General features: G+C 49.7%; 1 protein-coding gene across 1 annotated transcript; it reads right to left on the bottom strand.

Moving 5' to 3' along the window:
- Positions 1-1,021: 1,021 nt before the first annotated feature.
- LOC119248143 (gasdermin-C-like) lies at positions 1,022-27,405 on the bottom strand. Its single transcript, XM_054692795.1, has 14 exons — positions 27,334-27,405; positions 17,090-17,303; positions 16,234-16,417; positions 11,499-11,667; positions 8,628-8,739; positions 6,481-6,528; positions 6,150-6,173; positions 5,866-5,895; positions 4,754-4,792; positions 4,454-4,480; positions 3,514-3,653; positions 3,112-3,244; positions 2,588-2,661; positions 1,022-1,919 (listed from the first exon to the last, which is right to left on the bottom strand). Exons 1-14 carry the CDS (start codon positions 27,403-27,405, stop codon positions 1,680-1,682), a joined length of 1,506 nt encoding a protein of 501 aa, XP_054548770.1. The 3' UTR covers positions 1,022-1,679.
- Positions 27,406-27,481: the final 76 nt, after the last annotated feature.

The raw sequence follows: 27,481 nt of genomic DNA, 5'->3' as shown, positions 1-27,481 counted from the left end.
TGGGGGGCTGCCTGGGGTCCACCTGTCAGGCTCTCTATCGGGGGAGGTGTTGGTGAGAGGTGAGATGTCTGGACGAGGGGAGTCACTATTGGGTGGAGGAAGCAGAGAGGCGGGGAGGGAAGGCAGAGGAAGTCCCCTGGGGGAGGTGGTCCAGGCCTCAGTGAGACTCAAGGAGCAGCCCTGTCTGACTGACCTCCCTAGAAGTAAGACTTTCATCTCTTGCAAACCTCTGTTTCCAGCTGAGGAAGTCGGCCAAGGAGACAGCGTCATCCAGGGGTCAGCGCGGGGTCCTCAGGTCACCAAGAGAAACGACTCGAGCACGGAAAGGCCGCGTTCTTACACCCTTCCTAATAATCCACTTCCTTAAAATACTTAAATTCCTCCCTCCTCCACCCCAGCCCTCACTGGCCGGACCCACTCCTGGAACACCCTGAACCCTCTTCATCAGGAGCTCAGGCTCCTGGACTCGCCGGCGCCCTCTTGGAAATAAACTCTCCTGCCTCAGAGCCCGGGGCTGAGTGTCTGCTGTGCTGGGCGTCCAGCACCCACCAAGGGCGCCATCTTGGCGGCGCCTCTGCAGCTGAGGCCAAAGGAAACAGGTGCGCGTGGTGCTCGTCAGCTGTGTGGGCTAGTCTAGAAATCTGCAAGGTGGGATCCGATCCCGCCACCAGGACACTCTGGGCAAGAAAACCCTGCTGACTGCCTCCACCGCCAGAGGCCAAGGCCGGGGATGTCAGGCGGGGCCCAGGGAAGGGGCAGGAGCAGAGAATAGGGCTTGGGGAAGCAGAGGCCAAAAGCTGAGGACAACCCACATCCCCATAGCTAATTTCCTCTAGAGAGTTACAGTTTCTTGTGAACCTGCAGAGCCGCAGTCGATAGACTCAAAACAATCCACATACCCATCATTTCTTTAAAACACTTCTTTTATCCAGATGTTAACCGTGCTAAACAGATCTTCTAAATTTATGTCTTATTTTTCAATTACGCCCTTTTGGTCAACTTTATCTACTCTTTTATGTTAGACTTTCTTATGTTATAATAGTTTTAATTTCTAATAGCTCTGCTGTATCCTCTCAATGTTGTGTTTTAAAGAGCAACGTTAATGCAACACTTTTCTCCTGTTTTTCTTAATATGCTAATGATTATCTTAAAATGCAGCCTATGTACTTTCTTTGTTCTATGCTGCATATTCTGATTCCTCCCATTTGTTTATTTGGTTTGGGTTTTGGGGTTTTTGTTTTGTTTTGTTATTTGCATAGAAGAGCTGGGGTGTAGGCCAGAGGTGTAGGGGGTGAGAGGATTCACCAGAGACAGAGTGGGGAGCAGAACAGGCAGATCTATTGAAATACACTGCTGAGGGGAGCAGGTGAGACAGGAGAGGTCTGCTGTGCCATGTGGGTTGCTCCCTGGCTGGGGATCACTCTCAGGCCATAGTGGTGATAGCGCTGAGACTTAACTGCTAGGCCACCATGGAGGCCATGTTTGTTGAGTTTTGATGAATAATTAATCCTTAGCAAGATGTAGAGTATTTCCATCACCCCAGAACTTTCCTCCAGTCCTGAATGGTCCCCATTCAGAAAGGACCCATGTCCCCCCAGCCCATGGATGACAACACAGCACAGACAGTTTGGAGCAGGAGTCTGTCTCGGGTTTGGATGCCTAAGGGGGTTGGGGGCGGATCAGGCCTCTGTCAGCTGCTGCAGCAGACATAGGGATGCAAACAGGGCTGACAGGGGCTCCTTGGCTTCCAGATCCCAGGTGGACCTGGGGTTATTCGGCTCCATCCTCAGCCCACACTCCTGCAGCAGCCCAGAGGTGATGGCCACACCCTCACCCTGCAGGGGGGTGAGGAGCTTGGAGTCAAGGGTGAAGGGAATCCACCAGGGGTACTTGAAGTTGGGCTCCAGGATGCTCCGCACCTAGAATAAATTGTGTAAGATGTTACAGGTCAGCCTTTGGTTGGGAAGAGAAAACCTTCTGTCCCAACAGTGAGGTATGACTGAGGAAAGAGTCATGGGGACGAGGACTCCATCCTGGTCATGTCTTGTGCTCAGTGTGACCTTGGGCACACATTTCTGGAAATTGCTGATCACTGCTTCCTGAGTTGCTAAATGGAGAGACTAGCACTGGCCTGTAGGACAGTGGTATTTGGGGTCACAGGTGTGTGTGTACATGTGTGCAATGTGTGAATGTGGATGTATAATTCTAGAATCTCCTATGGACTCATACATACACACACACACACATACATACATACATACATACAAACATACATGGAGATAGAAGAGCAATTGAATTGTAACTATGTAATTAAAGTGGGGGTATTCCTCAGAACCTCTGAGCTCCCCAAATCTGTATCCCTGTTTGACTATTTTAGTACTCTGGGGCCCTCCGCAGGGTTTCCATGGAAACTGAGACCCTCACATCCACTGGGCCTGCTCTCCAGAAGGACAGGAGCTGGGATTTCCCAGGGACACACTGGGATGGGGTCTCCCCTCCCAGAAACTGCATCATCTCTCCTCAGAGTCACTCTTCTCTCCACCCACCTCCCAATCCCTCCAGGATGCCGGCCCCGGGCATTTCTCACCAGCTCCCGCTGACAGGGCAGGATCCTCTTCTCCATGGACTGGGCCAGCAGAGCGTGCTGGGTGTCACTCAGCACTGGGGACAGAGGGTGTTTGGGAAAAGAGTGAGGAGTCAAATACCCCACAACAGGGTGAATTAAGAAACCCCATGAGGGGGGATCTCCAGGTAGAAGAAGAAAACCCACTAGATGTAAATTGCAAATCCCTGTCCTCCGAGTCTTCCTTCTGCTTTGGGGATGGCCTCCGCGATGCTACAGTACATAGTTGAGAGGGTGGGATTCTGAGCCTCAAGCCTGGAACCACCCACCCCAATGACAGTGTGGATGAACGTGGGCGGGTCTGTCTAGGCCTCAGGCTCCGTGTCACATGGCAAGTTTTCCTCACTGCTCCTCTGAGTGAGGAGTGATGAGAGTATGAAAACCATAATCATCAAAGTGCTTCGGGGAGGTGGTAGCTCACAAATTCCTGTTCGAGGTTCTGGGGACCAACACTGAGGCTCTCCCACACCCCCTCAAATCTCTCTCACCCATTATGGCTTCAAGCAGGTAAAGGATGAGGTCCACTGGGTCAACATGTGGGTACCCTGGGATCCTTCCCAGCTCATCCAAGATGGTGGCACCAGGGCCACTCAAATGACCCAAGGGCTTCTCCTGGTCAAGCTGCAAAAGGCAAGGATGATGATGATCTGTGATCTATATGTTATTACCCAAAAGTTGGGTTAATGTCTTTCTCTACCCCCCAAGGGATACCTTGCCCCCCCAAGGGATATGCTACATGGGATGGCCATGCAGCATGGCCACTCTCCTGGCCCTCTCATTCCCCTACTATTATCCCCACTCTCCTTCCCCATGAGTCTGGGCAGCCCTATCTGCTAAACATACACCATTTGCAGGTTTGATCAGCCCGGACAGCTGTGGGGCCCCCTCACCGTGTCCATGAGGTCCTGCAGAGCCTGTCGGTCCCCCAGCATAGCTTGGATGTTAGTGAACATGACAGCCCGAATGTTCCTTGAGAGCAAAGCCACCTTCTCCATGTTCATGAAAACCTCTTTTTCCAGGCATTTGAAATCTGCCACCCGGGAAATAGGAACGAGTCTTAGGTAGAACATTCCTAGGATAATCTTTCCCCATCATGTAAGCAAACTCATCAAGCATTCAAGCTGCTGGTGAAAAGCATCTCTGTGGGTGATGTGTTTGAACTCTGGGGGTGCAGGTGTCAAAATAGGCTAGAAAGATGAGGATACAGCTGAAATGAGGGGGCAGGCACCGGGAGCAGAGATGGAGAATCTTAAAGGTGTCTTGGGATGTGGAAGAAATCACAGGGACTCCTCTATGACACTTTTCTTGAACAAGGAGGATCCTGGCCTACGGCTGTAGAGATGAGAATCTTCCCTGCTCTGGACTCAGTTTCCACATCTAAAATGCGGCTGTGGTGACAATCACGGGGGCCACGTATGTGAAGCACATGCAGTAGAACCGGGCACACACCGCACCCTACAGATCACACTTGTGTCTGTGTCTTCTGAGTCTAGAAGGAATTAGCCTCTCCCAGAGCACCTGAGGGGCCATCAAAGAGACCTGCTGAGGTGAGAGGTCACACGAGAGGAAGCTCCAATGAGGCGGCATTTCTGTCTCTGGGTTCACTGCCGAACCCTGAGTCCCTGTGCCAAGATCAGTGCCTGTTTCCGACACAGCCTCATCAGGGTGGCGGGACTGAGTGTGGATGAGGGAGAGTGAGTGAACAAAAAGGGGATGTGACAATGTGTACATGGAAGAGAATTCAGTTGTCCGAGTGGCAGGGAAGCTCCAGGGGTGTCAGCCTGTCAGTTTCCACCCAGAAGCCCAGGTTCCCTCTCGGTAAACACTCACCTTGCCCAGAGGGTTCCTCTATGCTTCCTGGAGAGAGAATCACAAGCCATCATGTCTTTCTTCATCCTCAAATTCACTTTTCAGACACTGGAGGGTTTGTGCTCCCTCCGACCCCGCCTCCCTCCTGCAGCACCTCTTCCTGCCCCATCAGGCCCACCCTCCCCACCCTCAGCCCCCAGGAGCCCCCTGGACAGGGTGCTGGGCCAGGCCCAGGGCAGTGGTGCCAAAGGCAGGGCCAACTGCCGGGCGCAGCTGATGGTGGCAGGAAGGATTCCTCCCCCAACCCCACCACACACTCACCTATCGGGGGGATCGGACTGACAGAACCACACCACATTTCTAGAGCAGAAATTAAATTCCCAGCCCAAGATTAGTTCAAAGATGCTCAGTTTCTCTGCTCTTCTGCCCCTGCTCCCCCACCCCTCCTCCCCACCTGTGTTGCCCACTGCCCAGGTGTCAGATCCCAGAGCTCATCAGCCGAGACATCTGTAACTCCTGAGAGGAGAAGGGTCCGGGTCATCAGGAGAGCCAGAGCCAGGTCACCCTGCTGGAGCCCTCCCCTCCCCCACCCGCAGCCCAGGGTCATCCGCAGGCAGCACGGCAGCTCTGCTCAGGGGCCCTGGGGACCCCTTGATCAGAGGCACTGGGGTGCGTCTTGCAACTCAGAATCTCTGACCTCACTCCGGACCTCCTGGCTCTGGCACTGAGAAGTCCCTGGGATCTGCGCCCACAGGTGCCACTTGCTCCACCAGAGAACTTTCTATGGGTGTTTACAAAGGAGTAGGAGACAGAGTGGAGACAGCCCAGGAGAGGAGCCCAGAGATCAGTGTCCAGCACCCAGGGAGAGGAGCGTCCAAGCAGGCCCTGCCAAGACGTGATCTCCGGGGTGAACTGCAGCGGGTGGAGGCAGCGAGGCCGGGAGGGGAGACACAGAGTGTGGAGATGCTTTAAGGACTTGGCCCTGAGGGGAGGGGGTGGGAGGAGGGATAACAGGGGGCCCTTGGGTGAGGGGCTGTGAGAAGGCAGGACCCTGAGCCCCTAATTAGGTGCAGGGGAGGCTGCAGGTGAGCTGGGGGTGGAGACGGTTCTGTGTCAGTCCCTCCAGCAGACTCTCCCTCTAGCTCACCCCTCTGGAAGCAGGTCTAGCTTCGATTTCATAGCTAAATAGTGACCCGGGATTCTGACTTTCTCTGCCGTCTCGCAGCCAATCTTTGGCTAATCCTTTAACTGCCCTGCACGTCAGTTTCCTCTCTGATTTACTGTGAGCCTGAAATCAGTTCGTGCAGGTCTGGTGTCGGCCCCCTGGCACGTGATAAAGGCCCCAGGGCAGCGGTGGCGCAGCCAGGGGCAACCGCTGGGCTCAGCTGCCTGTGGCAAGAAGGGTTCCCACCCCAAGCCCACCACACGCTCACCTGCGGAGATCAGGGAAGCAAATGGGATTCCTAGAAAAGAAATGAAAAGCCCCACCGGAGAATTAGTTCCAAGAGACTCAGTTTCTCTGCGCTTCTGCCCCTGCTTCCCCACCCCCTCCTCCCCACCTGCTGCCGCCCATCGCCCAAGGGACCAGATCCCAGTGCCCTGGGGCAGGAGGACTCAGGCACACTTGTGGGCATCTCATTGTGCAGAGCTGGCTCCTGGGAATGGGGTCGGGGCAGGAATCAGAGGCCACTCTCCTGGCTCAGAGAGAACCACTCACCTCTTGATATTCCTCTAAACTCAACTAGAAAGATAAAAAAGAAGGATTTACTCACCAAGTTAGTCTCCCCCAGAGACAGACAGACAGACAGACAGACACAAGCAAATACACACAACACTCACACACCCCCCACTATTCACGGGGGGGGGGAGCTTGTTTGTTATGTATTTTCAAGGATCCTGCTCCTGAAAAGCAGGGGAGGTGGCAGGAGCAAGGAGGCCTGTCCCCCTGTGGGGAGAAGGCGGCGCCCCCTGTGGCCCTGGTTTGCATCCAACCTGTGGGGTCAGGGGACTAAGACCTAGTCTGAGAACATGCCGGGTCTGCAACTCACGTTCTTCGAAGGTTTTCTTCTTTTTATCATCCGAGACCTCAATAACACCTGAAAGGAGAAGGATCCAGGTCAGGAGAGCCAGGTCACCCTGCTGGGGGCTTCCCCCCACCACCCGCAGCCCAGCCCTGCTCCTGCAGGCAGCATGGCGGCTCTTCTCTGGGGTGATCCGGGGGCCCTATCAGAGGCACTGGCTGGGGTGCTTGTGACAACTCAGAGCCCCTGACCTCTCTCTGGACCTTCTGGGTCTGACGCTGAGAAGACCTTGGGATCTGCACCCACGGGTGCCACTTGCTCCACCAGAGACCTGCCTGTGGGGGGGAGGGTCTGCTCCTCCCAACCCCCTCCTGCAGGGCTGCCCCCTCTGCCGGGTCTCTCTGCCCTGAGTCTCCTCCCTGATTTCCTCCTCCGACACTGCCAGCTTCCCGGGTGGCTTCAAGGCCCACACAGAGAAATGTCCAGAGGCCTGAGACTTGCCTCCACCAAAGAGTCAGGGATCACGAAGGACTGAGCCCATGAAGGAGACAGAGTGGAGACAGCCCGGGAAAGAAGCCCAGAGATCACTGTCCAGCATCCAGGGAGAGGAGCGTCCAAGCAGGCGCTTCCAAGACGTGATCTCCGGGGTGAACTGCAGCAGGTGGAGGCAGCGAGGCCGGGAGGGAAGACACAGAGTGTGGAGATGCTTTAAGGACTTGGCCCTGAGGGGAGAGGGTGGGCGGAGGGGTAATGGCAGGGCCCTTGGGTGAGGGGCTGTGGGAAGGCAGGGCCCTGAGCCCGTGGTCAGGTCCTGGGGAGGCCACAGGTGGCTGGGGGTGGAGGCCGCTCTGTGCCAGTCCCTCTGCCAGACACTCCCTCTAACTCACTCAACACTGAAAAGATTTCTCAGTCTCACTTGCAGATAAGGTGGGTGCCAGAGGGATTCTGATTTTCTCCGCAGTCACACAGAAAATCTTTGGCATTTTCCTCTCCGATTACTGTGGGGATGAAATTAGCTCCTGTGAGCCGTGTGTCCGCCTCACGGGCACATGACGTGGTCAAGGCGCACTGCCTTGCCATCAGCGTGCAGCTGTGCAACAGAGAGAGCAGCCCCGCCCCTCGTGGACTGTCCATGACTTGCAGGCGCTGCTGTGGGAGCCTTGAACTTCCTCCAGCTCACTTTCCCTCACTTAAGAAACAACATTTTTGACGATTGAGCATCTTCCTCGGCCCTCCCTGAAGATGTGGCGCTTTGTCACACGCCATCTCCCGCTGCCTCTGCAGGGGTCTCTGACCTCCTCTACACTGGGGACACCACCCTCCTCTCTAGCCCTCAGGAGGGCCTTGCTCTGGGGAGGGCTGGACTTTCCCCAGAAGCAAAAGACACTGACCCTGCAAGACCAGACAGTTCAGCCCCTTTCTAGCCAATGTCACTGACAGGGGGTAATTGACAGCAGGACCTGACCCTGACCAGATGCTGCAATTAGGATCTCTAGAGGTCGGGGTGGGGGAGAGGACATCCCCTCATCTCTGAGGAATCTGCCCCGAGCTGCATCAGGCTGACCTGACGAATCCAAGGAATGGGAGCTGGTGGGTTTGCAGTGTTCATGTCACCCAGTTTACACACTTGCTTTTTGATGCTAATAGTTCACACTTGGCGTAAGAACCCAAGTGTGTTGGGAGTGTCCTTTGGAAGCTGGTGAAGGGGGCAGAGATGCAGGTAAGATCCGGGCTATGTGGTCAGGGCATCACGCTTGTAGCCTGTGACTGCTGATGTCGTATAGGCCTAAGCCCGGGACTGTGGGTAATGCAGGGGTGGGGGGGGATTGTGCAGCTTCCTGGTGAGCTGCTAAGAGAGGCAACTCCTTGAAGAAACAGAGATGGTCTACATTAGGGGCCCCCTGTGCCCAGTGCTAATGACACCCCCATGCTGGGCACCTTATTGTCCCTCTTCATGAAGAAGACTCTCTCTCCATGTAGCAAATTTCATCAGACCATCCCTGGAGATGGCTGCAGGTGGTGGGACTTGTATGTGCCCCAGATACTCGATAAAGGGGGTGGACAGGCAGAGAAGTCAAGGTCTATGATGATGGTCTTCCCTCTTCTTTCTCTTTCTAGCAAAAGTTCACCACCCCTTCCTCCCACCCCATGTGTCTCAGTCAGCCTCTACTTACTCCACCCACTATTCTCACAAACCAGCAGCTTCTTCTTATAAGCCATCACCATGCCCTTCTGTAGAGTCAGCGCCGTTTCTCTCGACGTTTGACCCTCTCCTTCTGCTTTAGCCTGGGGGAAGAATCCAAGGAACATGATCATATATACAAGTGGTTCTAAAAGTCAAGTAGATCTGGAAAGGAGGTTGAGGGTCATCATTCCCCCCTAAAAACAAGCAAAAACCTGAAGAAACAAAAATACCGACAACTGTTCTTAGGTCTGTCAGGAGATTAGGTCACATCACAGAGAAACCCAGTGTCCCCAAAATTGGAGAGACTGAACAGTAGGTGTAGAGAATTACAATTTATCAGAGCAAAAACCTTCACATGAACCAGGATCAGGGTATAAAAGCCTAAACTGCCTCTAGAGAACTGCTGCAGACTCAGTGTGGACAGTCTAGACCTTAGAAACTCAAGGGAGACTCAGTCACTGAGGGTCTCCCCATTTTGTGAGTTCTGTCTACAGGAGCTCTACTAGGCTCTCACAGTGAATACAGGGAAAAAGTCTTCATGTTTAGGCAGTAGGAGGAAAATTGTCACCATGTTGGAACATTCTAGAATGTTCTGTTTTCCTTGATAAGACTTGGATCAAGAGATTATTTTGTCAGAGCCTAACTTTTTGGAGTTTTAGAAGAACCAAAACAAATGATAGTTGAAAAATATCCAGATTCAGCCTTTTCTAGCCCTCCCTGTGGAGAAAATAAAATAACCAACTCTAATTCACTTCCTCCATCCTGTCACTCCTGAGGTGGAGGCGCACAAAGATGCTCTTGTAAAATTCACATCTCAGAGGAACATGTCGATGAAACACCGAGACCTAGTCAGGGGACTGGAGAATGATCGCCCACCCCATACCCCTTACCTCCACATCACTAAAGGGATGTTTGCCAGAGTTACTTTTACCTAGTGTATTTCATCTTACATTCAACAAACTATTACAAGGCTTACTCAAGGATAAAGCAGCAATTTAAGAGAGAAGCACACCTGAGTATCAGACTCAGCTATGATACGGATTTGGGAATTGTTAGGGAATTTTCAGTAACTATGATTAATATGCTAAGGGATCTTGTAGAAAACTAAGAAAAAGTGCAAGAACAGATGGTAATGGAAGCAGAGAGATGGAAAATCTGAGAAAGAAGCAAAAAGAAATGCTACCCAGGGGGACCCCTGGTGGCGTGGGGGTTAAAGACAGTGCTATGAAGCTGTCGCCAGCCACTGCAGCACGAGTTTGATCCCCAGCAAGGGAGCATCCCACATGGCGCAGCAGACCTCTCCTGCCTCGCCCGCTGCTCCCCTCAGCAGTGTATTTCAGTAGATTCGCCTGTTCTGCTCCCTGCTTTCTCTGGTGAACCCTCTTAACCCCCAGTACCTCTGGTCTACACCCCCAGTTCTTGTATGCATAAATAAATAAACCTTTTTTAAAAAAAGAAAGAAAGAAAGACATGCTAACCAGATCAAAAACTCTACTTCAGAAGTCAAGAGTGCCTTTGATGGCTCTTAGGAGACTGGGCCCGACAGAGAAATTATCTCTGCACTTGAGGACATCTCAAAAGAAATCACTAAATTGAAACACAAGGAGAAAAAAGACTGAATAAATGAACAGAAGACCCAAGGCATGTGGCGTCACTGTCAAAGTTTCGCATTTAATCGGAATACAAGTGACAACAGGAGGAAAGAAATCTTGGAAGCAATAATGACTGAGAATCTTCCCCAAATTAATATAAGCCGCCAAACCACAGCTCCAGGAAACTCAGAGAACTCCAAGCAAAATAAAAGCCCAAACACACCCACAAGCAAACCCACAGACTAGGAATATTATACTGAAGCAGCTGAAAATCAAAGATGGAGCGGGAGCAGCTGCAGGGGAGCAGGGTGCTGGTCTCGGGGGTGGAATATGGGTGGGGGAGTCGCACCTAAGGCAATAACTGCACAAAAATGACCCATGGTGTAAGAAAATAAAAATTTAAATAATAAAATAAATGTTTAAAAAGGACGGTGGCTGTGGAGAACAGGGAGGGGGAGAGAGAGGAGGAAAAGCAGAGGCGGCCAACTGGGCAGCGGGGCGGCACCGGGCCCGCGGCGGGGGTTGCTCTGAGGCACACACACCTGCAGAAGGCCGCCGCTGCCCTCCTCAAGTTTATATAGTTTGCAATAAAGGTAAAAATCCATTTTTTTTTAGTGATCTGGGTGAAGTTCGGTCCAACTGCTCCAGGGCAAAATCACTAGTTGGGAAAGTAGTTCACCCCTTCGTTTTTTTTCCCCCTTTATGCTCTACATCTGTTAAGTGAAGACAAATGACTTAAAAATTTTCTATCAGCAAAAATACATTATAACACACAATATATTTAATAAATGGTTTTTCTTGAATTATTTCAAATATCATGGTTGGTTTTTGTGACGCACTCACTAAATCGTGTGTTTCAAGGTTCTTAAATCACATTCGTTAAATCTTTTTTATCACACCGTGTGTGGGAACTTTGACCACTGCGGTTTGGAGACGGTGGCCCTCATTTCTTCCAGCATGAAACTGAACATGGGTACAGTAGAGGAACCCCGCCTTTAGATTCCCCAGGATCCAGCACTCTTTAAAAGTAAAATATAACATATCACAATTAAATTTACTTCCTATTGGTCCTCACTGAATGGTCCCACATGGAGAAGCACCAAGCATGAGGCTGTTAGGACGCGGTCTCCGGCCTGGAGCAGGCCCTGCACATGGCGGGTGGAAACAGCCACCTGCACCTTCTAACCCCCAGAGGCAGAGGCTGAGCGGGCTCAGGCCCCGGGGAGCGAGGCTGGGCTGGCTGTGCTTGCGGAGCTCCCACCCCGTACCTTGGTGGCAGGATTCCAAGGGAAGGAGACACCTCCAGAAACACCCCCACTGCTGCTGTCACTCAGCACAGGGCTGTTGAGCAGCTCCACCGTCTTTGTCACCACATAGAGGTTCTTCCCTGATCGCCGGTATTGCTTCATGTAGCTGGGCTGTGGGTCCAACAGTTTCCTGCAGACATAAGGGAGGAGGAGAAGGATCAGAGAGAAAGTGATGCCTCCTCATATGACTCTGAGTTAGTCTTCTCTTCAAGACCTGGGAGAGGGGCAGACTTTACATTCTCACAGGTAAGCCCTTCGTGGGCAGGAAAATACTGACTTAGGGCTTTGAGCTACCTGGGAACACACAACAGCCTCTGACATGCACGGCCAGAGGAGAGGCCCCCGTTCTCTGGTGGGGTAAAGGACACAGGGTGGTCTCGTCACACTGTCAGAGACATCTGCATGTTCCCGAGTTAGAAGGTCTGGTTGGGGGCAGGTTATAGATCCCAGCATGGGGCCTCTCTCCAGAGAGGCTGGAGCAGCCGCGCTCTGGGGCTGAGAACAGTCCTCAGGGGTGTGACCGCCACGCCGGGAGCCACATCAGCACCATCGGGGGCACGTGGAGCTGCCTCAGCAGGCACGAGGAAGCAGGGGTGCTGGTGATTGTCGTGGCCAGCGCAGGAGGGTGTCATGGAGTAATGTCCTTGCAGGTGGGCTCCCACACCTGACTGAAGACAGAGGTTTGGAGGGAGGTGGGAATGAGAGGATTGAAGCCCTGGAGACACATTTCATTTCCATTCTGATGTGAGAGTCAGCCCTGAGTCTACCCAAGGTCCCCCGGGACTGGTGCCCAGGTAACGGCGGTGCCGAAATCTCAAAACTTTTAATGCTGTCAGCAGGGGAGGCCACTGAGCATCCAGTCTCGGGTCTCCTGTGGCCCTTTCAGGGACATTCAAGCCGCTTAGAGTGTCTCTAGGTGCCGCGTCCTCTGCCATCTCCTTCCCTCCAAGCCATGCATTATTTCACCTTCATCCAGGTTAAGTAGGCTGTCACCCACCGCTCCCTACTGATCCTGAAGCCTCCCACCTGAGTCCTGCCCCAGGGATAGATAGACACCCCTCATCCGGACCACTTCCCGCTCGCCCTTGCTTGCTCTCTTTCTCTCTTTTTTCTTTTTGCTTCTTTCTTCCTTTAAGTCTGAACTCAACTGTTAGATCCACAGAGAGACCTAAACAGATTCTCTTCCAGCAGCTACTTGTTCCCCAGTTTCTGCTACGACCTTCAGCGTGCCCTTCAGACACTACCGCTAAACACCTGCAGGTGAGAACTGTTCCATGTCCGCCTGCCATCTCGTGAAAGGAACTAGATTGCTTTCTTTTACGCATTTGTAGCTTGACTTGTTTAAATCTCTTGGTGCTAGATAATAAGATGTATCCCTGAGTTCATACCTTTTTAAATACTGAGAGAAATTTCTAGGACAACTGTTTTTCTTCTCCTGCAGTTGCAGTAACCCAGATACTGCTTATGCTATCAACAGCCTTTGCAAATGTTAGTTCTAACAATAAAAGACATACAAGAAACACGGACATTGTCCAGTGCCCAAAGACACATTTATCTCTGAACAGTCTGATTTTATTTTTTATCAAATTTTGTTGATTTGCCATTTGTTTACACAACTCTGTGGTGTGGGGGGTACTTCACACTTCAACATGTGTATGTGTTTCACTGACCCTCCACCAGACTCCAGCCCACCGCGCTATCCCTTACCTGCCCACATCACCTCGTCCCTCCCACAACACACCTCTGGTAACGAGTCTGTTTTTAGAGTCCAAGAGCTATTTTTATGTGTTTTGCTAGTTTGTTTTCTTTGGCTATTGATAGTCCACCAATAACTGAGACACTCTGGTAATTGTCTGTGACTTTCTTATTTATTACATTTCGGATAATCATGTCAAGATGTAACTAACCTGTCCCACAAGACAAAATTTCATATTTTTTATAACTGTGTAGTATTCCATTGAGTAGATATACCACACCTTCATTATCTAGCATTTAAGTCGATTTCATATCTGGGCTCTTGTGGATGATGGTTCCATGAACATAGTGGTGCATAGATTTTTCATATTGTTGTTTCCACATTCTTTGGTTAAATACCAAGAGTGGTATTTCTTGTCTTGATGGTATTTCCACTTTTAGTTTTTTAATGAATCTCCATACTGTTTTCCATAAAGGCAGCACCAACCTACATTCCCACCACCAGTGGATGAGTGTTCCTTTCTCTTGACATCTGCACCAACATTTGTTGTTTACAGTCTTTTTTTATCTAGGCCATTGCCACAGGTATGGGAAATCATCTTATGATTTTGATTTGCATTTATGTTATAATAAGTGATGCTGGGCATTCTCTTCATGCCTCTGGATCAGTTGTACGTGGCCCATGTGACATGCATATCCTTCTTCAGGGAAGTGTCTGTTTAGGGCTTTTGCCCATTTTTTGACTGGGTTGTTTGTTTTTTGTTGTTGAATTGTAGGTGTTCTTTATATAGTTTAGAAATTAACCCTTGTCAGATGGATGATATGCAAATATCTTTTCTACTCAGTAATTGTCTTTTTGTTTTCAAGATGGTTTCTTTTGAGGTACAAAGCTATCAAATTTAATGTATTTCCATATGTTTATATTTGCTTTTGATGCCTTTGCCATTGGAGTTTTGTGCCCCAAAATATCTCTGATGTTCATGCCAGGAGTGTATCACCTCTGTCCTTCTATGTATTTTCTAGTCTCAGGTCTTACATTCAAGACTTAATTGAATTAAGTAGAATTAATTGAGTAAATTAATGTAGAATTAAGTAAATTAAGTAAGTAAATTAAGCAAGTAAATTAATGTAGAATTAATTTTTGTGTTTGGTATAAAATAAAGATCTACTCTAATTTCTTTGCATGTGGTTGTCCAGGTTTCCCAACATGACTGGTTGGAAAGATTTTCCTTTCTCTACTGTGTAGTTTTTGCTCATCTACCATAGATTAACTGAATCCATTTGTGTGGTTTTATTCCTAGGTTCTACATTCTATTCCATTTGTCTGTTTTTCTGTTTATTCCAAGTCCATACTGCTTTAATTACTCTTGCTTTGTGTTAGTTTGAAGTCAGGAATTGATACACCCACTTTTCTTGTTTCCTGTCAGCATTGCTTTGGCTATTCAGGGACTTCCATGGTTGCGTGTGGTCTAATTCTTCGTTTAAGGCTATTGTGTCCCTGTTGATTATCTACGTATTTGACCTGTCCATTGGTGAGAGTGGGGTGTTGAAGTCCCCTACCAATTGGGCTCATAAGGAAAACAAAGAAGAAATAAAAAATACCTTGAGACAAATGACAATGAGCACACAACCTTCCAGAACATATGCAACACAGCAAAGCAGTAAGTATATAGCAATACAGGCCCATGTGTAGTGCCTGAGTTACCCCTTTCTCCCACTGGTGTTGTTCTGTATTTCCCCCAGAAGGTGGCAAAATGGCTTAAGTTTTGGGATCCTCTTTATTTACTAAGATGATGGGAGGATGGGAGGGAAGTGTGTGGGGAAGTAGGAGCCCAAATTCTTCCAGTTAATGTTCACCTCCTAGATGGAGGAGGATGAACTAGGGCTGGGAATCCATTACCACCGATCTTCTTGCTGTCGTCAAACCAAGCTCCACTACTAACCCAAAGCCTGATTCTCAGATCCCTGCCTTAGTATTGAAGGGCTACACTGCTAGCAGCAGATTTCTCTCCAGCCCCAGGGGAGCTCCCCCCTGAAGGGTAGGGCTATCATGCCCCCACAGCTTCTCATGCAAATACCAGAACAATGCTCTGGGGCTGATCAGTCTGTCCCAGGGCTCATTCAGCAAGCAACATCTTATTTCACACCAACTGGGAAGGTCCCCTGTACTGTCTGGATGAATCAAAGCCTACACCTTTCTCAAAATTGTTCATCTTCTAGGCATGGCCCGTACCATAACCAAGGCCCCCCTCAGCTCTCCATGCTCCAAACTTTTAGCAAGTAACAAAATACCCCCCTCAGGGAGAAAGCTACACGGGTCATCAGCAATGCTGGAGAGAGTTGGTGAGACCCACATTTGGGTGACTTGTTTTTTTAAGTCTTCCATGAAGATGAGGTTTGCCAGCAGAGAGCTATTCTATCACATGAGGTCTTGAAAATCAGATTTTAATTCTTTCCTTTAATAATACTTTAATTGACAGGATGTTATGAAAATTGACATCTCTATTTCTAAAAGATATAATGAATGATTTAAGACCATGGAGGATTTCTGGAGCTCTATCTGTTACCACATTCACAGAGTTGAACTTACTGTCTGCACACGGCTGTATACTGTATTGATTTAAACAAAGAATTTCAAAGTCTTTGTCTCACTTAAATTAATACTTTGTTAATTTTCGTTTTCAATGCCAGTTCCTCACTTATTAAAAAGCGCCCTATCTCGCTAGATGTAATATGGTTTAGGACACAGATTTTGATCTGACTTATCATTACTCTAGTCTCAGCACAAAAAAAGCACAGTAATGGACAATTACTGTTATATTAAATATACAGTGGATAACTATTTACTGTTAGTTGAATGAATGAAAAAGAAAAAATGCTGCACAAGATGCCATTTTCTTCATTCCATGTCTCAACAGAAAATCTAGGTGCCTCTTTGCCCAACATGAGCGCACACCTTAGGGCTCTACCAACAAATCCCCTTTTCATCCTAGGGACTCACCTCTTTCGGAGTTCTTCGAATTTAGGTGGTGGGACGGTAACAATCTGATACTGGAGGGTGGATTTTTTGGACTCTGATGCTGCCACCGATACGTTCGTATCTACCACAGCACCCACGTTCACAGCAACCTTCAGTTTCTTGAGCACAGTGTCACTGAAGGTCAATGGTCCCTTCACCTCAGTATCTAGAGAGAAACGGTGGTGTTGGTCAGCTCAAGAATTAACTCTAGAACAAACGGAAAACTGAATGGAAAGGAAGTGACTGAATGATATTTTGCCCAATCCTTCTGCTCATCAAATGTTTCCGTTTAGAAACTATTTAATTTATGTTTAAGTGTAAATTACTGATGAGAGGAAGTGTTTGATTCACCCAAGGGTCAGGTAACAGCAAAAACAGCCTGATCTAAATCTAAATCACTGTGACCTGGGCGCTGGTCCAGGAGACCTGCAGCATCACCCGCCCAGTCCGGTGACTCATCTGCAACCGGAGCAGCATCAGGCCCCCGGAGGCCACACACTGCAGAGTGCTTGGGCCAGTATGAGCTGGGCATGGATGTTGCTTCTACCAATACCCAGTATGTAACTAGATCAAATTATGTTACAAGGTTTCATTAGTTGGTATGTAAAATGGGAATGATATTCCTAGCTCAATAGGCTGCAGTAACTACTAAATGAATTATTATAGGCCTGACTTTATAATTAGTAACGTCTCCAAGAGTCATGGTCCAAGTCCTTTGCCTTTAGGCAAGGCTGACTAGAGATCTAATATGAGGGAGCCTGCGTTGGTTGGAACCTGTGCCACCTCTTCTTACAATGTTGTTTCCACCCTGGCCTGCTATGCCCGTGACTGACAATACCTGGCAGTGAAGAACTTGGTTCCAGAATATCCAGGAGGGAGATCTCAATCGGCTCTTCATCTTGGCTCCAAAACTTTGTGTAACTCTTTTTCTCCAGTAATAAGGAATAGAGCTTCACGCTGGAGGCATGATCCACACATTTGACATGCCTCATTTCTTTGCCTCCAACTTCTTTTGCCACAATCTTGCTCAAACTCTCAAAAATGGGCATGTTCTAGAAGCAGAAAGAAGAGGGTCACAGAAGTCATTGGGACTTATAGATGAGATTATGTAGGTGTGTTTGTGTATTTGAGAGAGTAACAGTGAGTACAAGACACTGTAGAGAGATTTAGGCCTTTGTATATCTGCACAATCAAATGATGTCCATGTTAGTAGCTGCAATGGGCCCTAAATCCCACTTCAAAAAATATCTGGGATTCACCACGGGGCCCTCAGCTGCACCAGGAAGTGCATCCCACTCAGTGATTAGCCCCAAGCGCCTCCTATGTCAGAGACCTTCAGCAACCCTCTGCCCTCCTGGCCTTCAGAAACAGGCCCTGATCCACCTCTCCTGGGTGAGGCGAGGTCCTGGAAACACAGCCTCTTGACCCAGCACCCCCCAGCCCTCCCAAGCACCAGAACAAGGCCAAGAAGTGCTTTGAGGGAGCTCTAGCAACACCCCAGATCCTGCAAGACCCCAGTAGTGTTACCCACCATCAATTAGTCAGAAGAAAGGGGAAAAGAACTCACACACCACCAAATCCCCAACCACAGCAGAGCAAACCTACAGCAAATAACAGGGAGAAGGAAAAATACAAATGGCCAAGAAACCTGCAGAGGACCCATAAACCACAGAGAAAAATAAGCTCCAGAACAGAACCCCACTATACTGACACAGGAAATTCTTCTACCAGTGAAATGAAGAAGAGGTAAGAAGGAAATGGATAAATAGCAGATGGTTCCACTTACACATGGAATATGCAGAAACCGAACAAATAGTCAGGGAAAGACAGACTTGCAAGCTGACCTTGGATCTGATGCACAGCAGGTGGGGAGGGGTCAAGACCCGGGAGGAGAGAGCACAGGAGACTACGGAGGGTCGAGGGTGCTGAGGTCGTGGGAGAACTACAGGACAACACCTGAGGGGAGAAACAAATACTGTCCAAAAATTAACAGTAATGTGAGAAAATAAATTAATTAATTTAATTAAATTTAAAAACATATCTAGCGAGAAGATCTCTAGTGATCAGAAATAAAAAACCTAGACAGGGTATAGTGAACAGGTCAAGGGATCGCCTAGCCCATCTGTTGGAAGCGACAAAGCAGAGCTAAATTCCCTCCCCAAATTAAACAAATGCACTTTCTTATGTCAGAGCAGTTACGACTGGGTTGGCCAACGCATATAATTTTTATTCACCCATTAGCAGACACGTTCTCTAAGTGTGTGAATGCCTGTGTTCCGTACTGCAAAACCAGGCCTTCCAGGGTGTGCAGTGCTGCTCTGACAGAAATAGCACAACTGTGTGGTTTCACAACTGTGTGGCACTGGGCATGAGGTGTTCACATTTAAAAATCCAGAAGCCTCTGTGTTATGCTACGAGGATCATGATTCACTAGAACATTATAAGGTGAACAACTTCTCCACCATCAGGGCCCCGCAGAGGTGGTCGTCAGCCTGCCAGGGGCTCGCCTTCTTTTGGTCTCAGAGACTGATGTCAGCAAATGTCAGAGCAGAAGTACTAGACCCTCAGCCCTCCACAGAAACACCCATTTTGACAACTACCTTTAGGCCAGAGAACACTGGGTGTGATCTCACAAACAAAGCAACAAGGGAAGGAGACCAGCAGGTGCATAAAACAGCTTCTGCACTGCAGTGGAAATCATGACAGAGGGCAGACACCTGGAACAAGTGTAGGAAATATTGCAAAGCACACCACTGACAAGGGCGTAGTATCCAAAATAAAAAAGGAAGAAAACACTAAAAAAAAAAAAAAAAAAATCCCACATATCTCCATTTTTCTCTAGGCAAAGGACTTCAATGGACAGTTCTCCAAACGGGACATAAACACTCACGACAGGTGTCTGGACACTTGCTCACACCACGAGCCATGAGGGGGATGCTAACTGAAGCCTCCACGCCCATCTCCTCACACGGTGCAGTGTCTTTTATCAAGAACAAAAAGCTACCAGGGGTAGCGAGGCTGTGGCAGGAGGGACTCGGGGCACGGCTGGGATGTCAGCAGGTTTGCTGTGACAGGGAGCACAGTGGCTTGGACTCCAGGTGCAGAACAGGAACAAAAGAGTCTCTAGACCTGACCTGGGCAAAGATGCCCCAACACACGTCCCGTAGCCTCAGGGCTCACCTCAGTTACCAGGACACCCCCTTGTTAAAGAGAACTTTAGGGAGAAAAGCTTTTGGGTACAAAGATGACAAAACAAGCTTCTGTTCCTTTCAAAATCCAGCCCAACCATTTCTGGCTGTGAATATAGTGTCTCCTCTTCTTATTCATTCCCTCATTTCTGATTAGAACTTACCAGAATATATGGTGTTTTGTCCTGTAGAGAGAGATTCCAGTTAGCAGACTCTTCAACGTCCTGACGTTCTGAGGTCAAGCAGAGTTGGTTGGACAAACTCCAGAGAACAGATAATGTGACTCTGGTCTGTGGCTTCTCTCCACCAATGGGCCCCTGAGTCAATTTCCAAGGCCTCTTCTTAGAAAAATAAGCAGGTGATCAGCCGCCCTCCTGGAGGCCAGGCCTAGAGCTGAGTTCTGGTCACAGCTCTTAGCTCTCAGGGCCTTCCCGGCTGTAGAAACAGAGTGGGGTGCCCTTGTCATAGAGCACCGGAGTGTCCTGAGCAGAGGAGAGAAGACTGTTTGGAAACCAGGCCTATTTCTCGTCAGGTCATCTAAACACTGGCTGAACAAGTTTTTATAATCTACATTGACTTAAAGTTGCTTTATAACATGATGTGTCAGGTGTGCAATATTCTATTTCAACATCTGCACACACGACATCAGTCACCACCAAACGAACAAGTTTTCCTCATGGATTCACAGACAGAGCAGCGGGAACAACTTTTCTGTTCATATTCTGTCTTCAGTGCACTGCATGTAAAATACCAGAGCCAACAAGAAGGTAGAAGGATGATTTGTGTCAGGTTTGTGTCGGGTCGCCCGGGAGCATCTGAACTGGCCCCTGAGGGCTGTCAGCAGGAATCACACGTAAAACACCTGCTTGTCAAGTTCCTGTCCCTATTATGTAGTCTAAATTTGCAACAATCTTTGTTGCAAATACAAAGAAAAAGAATTTCAGTAAAAAGTACAACAACTTGTCTGAGACCCACACCTTTTCCAATTCCTCCCTGTTCCCTTGCAGGATCGGGAGAGGTGGCTCTAGGGAAAACGTATGGCAGGAAGGCCACCCTGGAATGTTCTCTAATCCCCCAAGACCATCCCTCGTACCAGCATTTCCTAGGTTAATAGTTTTGCACATTTCAATCACTCAGAGTTTCTTTGCTTCATCCTGTTCCTACAGCACCTGCCTCGTCTGGTTCTTGCCTAAGAACCAGCCACACGGTCCTCCTCTGTGGCCCTCAGCAGGCCAGTGTGCCCCTCGGACACTCTCTGCCCTTGCTGGCTCTTCCCCTCAGAATGTTCACTGTGCAGTTCTGGCCAAGGCATCTCCCTATCATCCAAGGACACCTTGGTGTCTCCTCAGAGGGACTCCCAGCGCCAGCAGCCCCACCCCAAATTCTATCACGTTCCACTTCAGCTCATTGACAAGTCTCATCAAGCCTTGTAATTTCGCCTGTGCACTGTCTGCCCGTCACACTGAGGGAAATCTTCAGGGCTGGAGACTCTGTCCTAATACCCTCCACACCCCGGCACCACAGTCCAGACAATGTGGGGAAGAGTAGACCCCTGGGGGTCTGGGCTGTGCACTTGACTCTGTGCTTTCTCCTGCAGCTTCTCTCTGCTTCTTTTTCTATCCCAGGCTATTTCCTGAAAATCATGGTGCACAAGGCACAAAAATATACACCTTTGGGTTTTATTTTTAACCATGTCATATCATCTTTGTGAAGGCTGCATTCTTGTTCCACTTCATTCACAGCAAGCTTGCATAAACTCTTGAAAAGCCTGGTGTTTCCATCTCTGAACACATGAAATTCACACACATATAAGGCAGTGATCCCGCTGCTGATTGAAACCACACCATGTGATCACATTTACCTTATCTGCAACTATGGCCTAAGAAAGTGCTTGTGTTTACATTTTCGAAGGGAAATTTTCTCCATCTGGCCACTCCCAACAAAGGAATCAGGTACTCAAAGGTCTCCCAATTCTAGTGGGGACCCCCAGTAATTTTTCACATTTGTTCACTGCAGGTCATCCTACCAGAGAGTTGTTTAAGCAAGTTTAGGCAGCTACTGACAAGGACAACATTTCTGCATCCACGACACTTCACCCTGCAGATATGACAAGCCCCATGTCCCAGAAATACCCCAATCACTGTCCACTCTCCCCGAGGGACCCGTTAAGTAAGAACAATTCAGTCTCACAGTTAGACCCAAAAGGGGTCCATTTAACTGACCTGAACTCACCATGACGAGTGTGCTCAGAGCATATGCAGGGACAAATTCATGTAGGATTTATTCTCTGGAATGCTCCAGGCTCCTCCCCATTATTTGCCATGACTTGTAGTTCATCCGCATGGAAGTTGCTTCTCCAACACCCATCGCTCTCTACCTTCCTTTACCCCCCTCACTCCCTAGAAAACGGCCCATAACAGTATTTTTCTGACTCTCACACAGCACTTCGCTGGAGTCCCTCCAAGGGGACAGCTGAGAGTGGCCAGTGGGCCTCCTGGTCACCAGCTTTTTTCTGTATGTTGGTTCTCCCTTAAGCACCAGGCCAGGACCCGACCACCTCTCCTCAATGTCTGAGCAACACCCGGCTCTCCACCATTAATCCCCCCTGGCCTATTCCAGTCCCCCTCACCACACCCAGACTCCTGCCCTTCCTACTTTACCACACGCTGGTGTCGCCACAGCAAACACAGGCGTCTTTTCAAATGATGAATCAGGTACGTTACTCATGACCTCAAACCACTCCTAGAGATTCCGGTCTCAGCTCCAGACGCACCAGCACGCGCTCAGCAGGCACCGGCCCCACCTGGCCCGCAGGTGTTTCTGATTCTCGTCTCTCTGGCTCCCTCGCGCCCCCGTGTGGGCTACAGCGTCTCTGCACTTGCCAGTTCCTCTCCAGGGAAGCCTTCCCCCAAATACCTACGGGGTTGTTTTGTTTTTTTTTTTTAAGATTTATTTATTTATACAAGAACTGGGGTATAGGCCAGAGGCGCGGGAGGGGGAGAGGATTCACCAGAGACAGAGCAGGGAGCAGAACAGGCAAGCGGACCAAAGACACTGCTGAGGGGAGCAGCGGGTGAGACCGGAGAGGTCTGCCGCGCCATGTGGGTATCTCCCTGGCCAGCTGGGACTCGAACCTGCGCTGCAGAGGTTGCGGACAGCTTCACAGTGCTGTGCTCAACCCGCTGCACCACTAGGGAGGCCCACACCTGTAAGTTTTCGTGCACATGTCACTTCTGAGAGTCCTTCCCCGTCACGTGCAAACCCCACCCTCACTCCTACCGCTGCTCACATCCCCCTAACATGGACCCTGCCTTCCCTCGCCCTTGGGCTCCCGATTCTTGGAGTCCTTCCCAGGCCTCCAGAGCCTCCCCAGGTGAGGTGGGGGGGAAGGTAAGGGGGTGGGAAGAGGGGGAGGGGTGGGGGCACCTGCCACGGAGCAATGACTTGTGCAAGATGCTCCCCTTGAATGTCTGGACGATCTCTAGAAACTGAAGTTCCAGGAGAGGCGTGTCTACACACCCTTCTAAGTGAAGGACTGATCATCTCACTTCTACATTCTTCTCCTCTAAGAAAACATCAAAACGACAAGTTACCCACTCATTCCCCCTCCGAACTTAACTTTAAACTCCCTGCTCATCTGCTCCTGACCACTCACCGTCCACGTTAGGGTATTTCATCAGCAAACACCCGGAGACAAAACTGCCCTTGGAGTGACAGCAAGTTCTGTCCGTGTGTTATTTGTGGAAGAAGAAGGATTATCTTCTCTGGCAGTTTTGGCAAGAATCTGACATTTCAGTTGATTCACCCTCATGGACACCCCTGGAGCCATATCCTTCGCCCCAGCTGGATCACACAGGAGTAGAGGAGAAGTGGTGAGAAGCTAGAGTTTGTGAATAGAGAACAGCCTCCAGGAATCCCCAAGGAACCAGCAGGCTCCTCTGGGGGTGAAGACAGATGTCAGCATCAGCCTAAAGGCATGGGACACGCCACCAGATTATGTGATAATTTACTAATTATCTGACCCCAAGCACAGGTTAGTACATTAAATATTTACAGAAGCCTTGAGGTAGGAATAGGATCCCATTTTACATAGTGGTAAATTGAACATTATAAAATAATCTGTTCCAATTTCTACACCTGGGAACTCGTAGAACTGGCGTCCACACCCACCTGCCTCCGGCCCCGAGAGTGTTCTGCTCCATGCGCTGCCTCCAGAGCTCCGGGCGGATGCTGTGCCTGGAAGTCCCTGGTCCAGCGCCCCAAGGTCCTCATCACTGGGGTCAGGGCCGTCTCCCTGTTACCCAATTCCTGGGTGGACAAAACATTTGTGCTCAGCAACCTTTACAGTTTCATTCACACCCCAGGTTTCTTGAGATATTAATAGTATATAACCTGTGAGCTTAAGGCCTACGAGGTGATAATTCCATACGTTTATTTTGCTAAATTATTAACGTTAACAAAATGTTAACAAAACGTTAACACATCCAATTCCTAACATCATTACCTTTTTGTTGTGATAACACGTAAGACATTCTTAACAGCTTTCAGGTCTATGATTCAGTATTGATAATTATGTCAAGATCTGATATTAGATCCCCAGAAGTTCATCTATGTCTCATAAATAGAAAGGTGTGTCCTTTGCCCAACATCTCCCCATTTCTCCTACCACTTCAGGCCCTGGCCACGACCATTCTTCACTCTGTTTCTATGCTTTTGGCTTCTTTGGGTGAGGGGCTGTGAGGAGGCAGGGCCCTGAGCCCGAGGCCACGTCCTGGGGAGGATGCAGGTGGCTGGGGGTGGAGACCGCTCTGTGTCAGTCCCTCCGCCAGCCACTCCCTCTAACTCACCCCACTCTAGAGAGCAGGCCTAGCTTCTATTTCATAGATAAGATGGTGACAAGGGATTCTAATTTCTCCACAGTCATACAGAAAATCCTTGGCAATTTTTTTTTAAAGATTTATTTATTTATGCATGCAAGAGCTGGGGTACAGGCCAGAGATGCAGGGGGTGAGAGGATTCACCAGAGACAGAGTGGGGAGCAGAACAGGCAGACTGACTGAAATACACTGCTGAGGGGAGCAGCGGGTGAGACAGGAGAGGTCTGCTGCACCGTGTGAATTGCTCCCTGGCCGGCCCAGGGACTGAACTCGTGCTGCAGAGGCTGTGAATTGCTTCATAGTGTGGTGCTTAACCCCTTGCGCCACCAGGGGGGCCCTTTGGCAAATTCTTAAACTCCTCTGCACCCTATTCTCCTCTCTGAATTATTGTGAGGATGAATTAGTTCATGTGAGCCCGGTGTCGGCTTTCCTTGCTGGTTAGGCTAACCGTGGAACAGCGAGCAAGCCCCACCGCCCCCTCGTGGACTCTGCATGACTTGCAGGCGCTGCTCTGGGAAAAGACTTTCAGTTCACTCTCCAGCACATAGAGAAAAAAAAAAAAAACACAGTATGTTTGATGACTGAGCTGCTTCTTCTCCCTCCCTCCCTGAAGACGTGGCACTTTGTCATACGCCACGACCATAAAGCACAATCATCTCCCGCTGCCATCTGCAGGGGTCTCTGACCTCTTCTAAACTGGGGACACCACCCTCCTCTCTAGCCCTCAGGAGGGCCTTGGTCTGGGGAGGGCTGGACTTTCTCTAGAAGCAAAAGACACTGACCCTGCAAGACCGGACAGTTCAAGATCTTTCTATCCAATGTCACTGACAGGGGGTAATTGACAGCAGGACCTGACCCTGACCAGATACTGCAATCAGGATTCTCTAGAGGGGAGTGGGGGGCAGTGGGGAGAGGACACCCCCTCATCTCCGAGGAATCTGCCCCCAGCTGCATCAGGCTGACCTGAAGACGGGACCTACATGAGGGAATGGAGAATCCAAGAAATGGGAGGTGGTGGTTTGCAGCCTTCACCTCACCCAGTTTGCACACTTGCTTTTTGACGCTGAGTTCACACACGTGGTGTCGGAACCCAAGTGTGTATGTTGGGAGTGTCCTTTGGAAGCTGGTGAAGGGGGCAGAGATGTGGGTAAGATCCTGCCTTTGTGGTCAGGGCATCACGCTTGTAGCCTGTGACTGCTGAGGTCACAGAGGCCTGGGGCTGTGGGTAATGCAGGGAGGGCTGTGCGGCTTCCTGGTGAGCGGCTAAGAGAAGGAACCAACCATCCAGAGATGGTCTGCATTAGGGCCCCCTGTAGCCAGTGCTAATGACACCCCCATGCTGGGCACCCGTTTGTCCATAATCTTGTTTCTGGTCATGAAAAACAGTTGGGCCAGGGCAACGTCCCCGGAACAGCAATCGGAATTGTTACATGAGGAAGTGTTTCTGGTAAAGCTCGCATGGCCCAGCATGGTTGTGTGTGCACGTGTGTATGTGTGCACGAGTGTGTGCAGCAGCATGGACGGGGAGCACCCCAGGACTGGGCCCCGAGTTCCCACTCACTGTTCTCGTCTGTGCACACCCACACCGGGGAGCCCGACGCTGCATTCACGGGGCAGGCGGACAGCCCGGCTGTGCCTGCTCTCAGCAGCATCGCCGTCCCTATTTTCAGATGATACAAGTTACCGAACAATCAAAACCCGGCCACTGTTATGAAAAAGAAATTAAAGTTTCAGGGGCCTCCCCGGTGGCGCAGCGGTTGAGCGCTGGGTTGCAAAGCTGCCCGCGGCCTCTGCGGCGGCGGTTCGATCCCCGGCTGCTCCCCGGCCACCGGAGGAGGGTCCCACATGGCGCGCAGACCTCTCCTGCCGCCCGCTGCTCCCCTCAGCAGTGTCCTTCGGTCCTTCTGCCTGCTCTGCTCCCCGCTCTGGCTCTGGTGAATTCTCTCACCCTCCCGCGCTTCTGACTGTACCCAGTGCTTGTATAAACAAACAAACAAACAAATAAACATGCCTCTATTAAAAAAAAAAAAAGAAATTAAAGTTTCAGAAGTGTGTGAAGAACATTTTAATCTCCATCATTCCACCCTCCAGATTAACCAGGATTGACCAGGATTGACCAGGATTGACCAGGGTGGGGCTGTTCATCCTCTTTTCCACGCGTACATGGAGATGATCTTGCCAAAAAACTTGGTAACAGAACTTTGTAAACTTTTAGAGAAAGTAGTACGTTGTGGGGATGCTATTAAATCTTCTCTGAAACCTGAGAAGTGAGGTTGCTCAGGCCGGAGGATCCCTGCAGACCTCACCCCACCCCTGAAAGCTGGATTCTGAAAGGAACAGCCCGTCCACCTTCCACCTTCCCCAGGGGAGCAGCTGTGCCATCTCCGTCTGGAGCGACACGGGCTCCCCCTTGTGGCGAGAGCGAGTACAGCCACCCTGTCGCTCTCCAGTGCCAGACTCGTGCAGTGAAACCAGAGGGGCCTCTTTTTCCCCACCTTGCTCTTCATGGTCTCAGCAATCCCCAGGGCTTGATGGAGCAGTGCACAGGCTAACAGCCACAGGGAAGTTAAAAGGGATTCATTGTTAACGCATGTCTTAAAGAACATTATATGGGGTCTGCATAAAAATCCTCTTTCCTTTCCCCATACCCTGCTCTGCAGTGACCCCAGCAGCACCCCCTTCCACCTCTCTCCCCCTTTAGATTTCCCCCTCCACCCAGAAATGCATCACGCACATTCTCTATGGCCTTTCCTTCTGAAGGGGAGGGAATGGACATCCGCTGGCAATGAGAGCTTTCTCTTGGGAGCTGGTGAACATATTCATACAGGTTTGTTCCTTAACACCTGTATTTTAACTTTCTTGAAAAGTAGCTTTTGCCTGAAAGCAGAGGTGGTGGTCATTTTAACCGACAATGTAATGCTCAGATCAAACTAGTTCTAGAGAGTGAAGGTGGGATTTAGATCATCAGTTAAGATGGAAAAACAGTAATATAACAGAGCAAAGGCAAACCGACAGACCTGGGCTGAACTCCGGCTATCTCTATCAGTAGCTGCGTGGCCTTTGGCAAACTTCTTCACCTCACTGAACATGTTTCCTCGTCTTAAAATACTTCAGGGTGCTTTTTAATACAAATCTCCAAAGCAGGGAAAACAGTGCACTGCAAAG

Source organism: Talpa occidentalis, unplaced genomic scaffold, assembly GCF_014898055.3.
Source record: "Talpa occidentalis isolate TD23 unplaced genomic scaffold, MPIMG_talOcc4v2.1, whole genome shotgun sequence".
Taxonomy (NCBI): Eukaryota; Metazoa; Chordata; class Mammalia; order Eulipotyphla; family Talpidae; genus Talpa; species Talpa occidentalis.
This window is presented reverse-complemented; position numbering and strand designations above follow the sequence as displayed.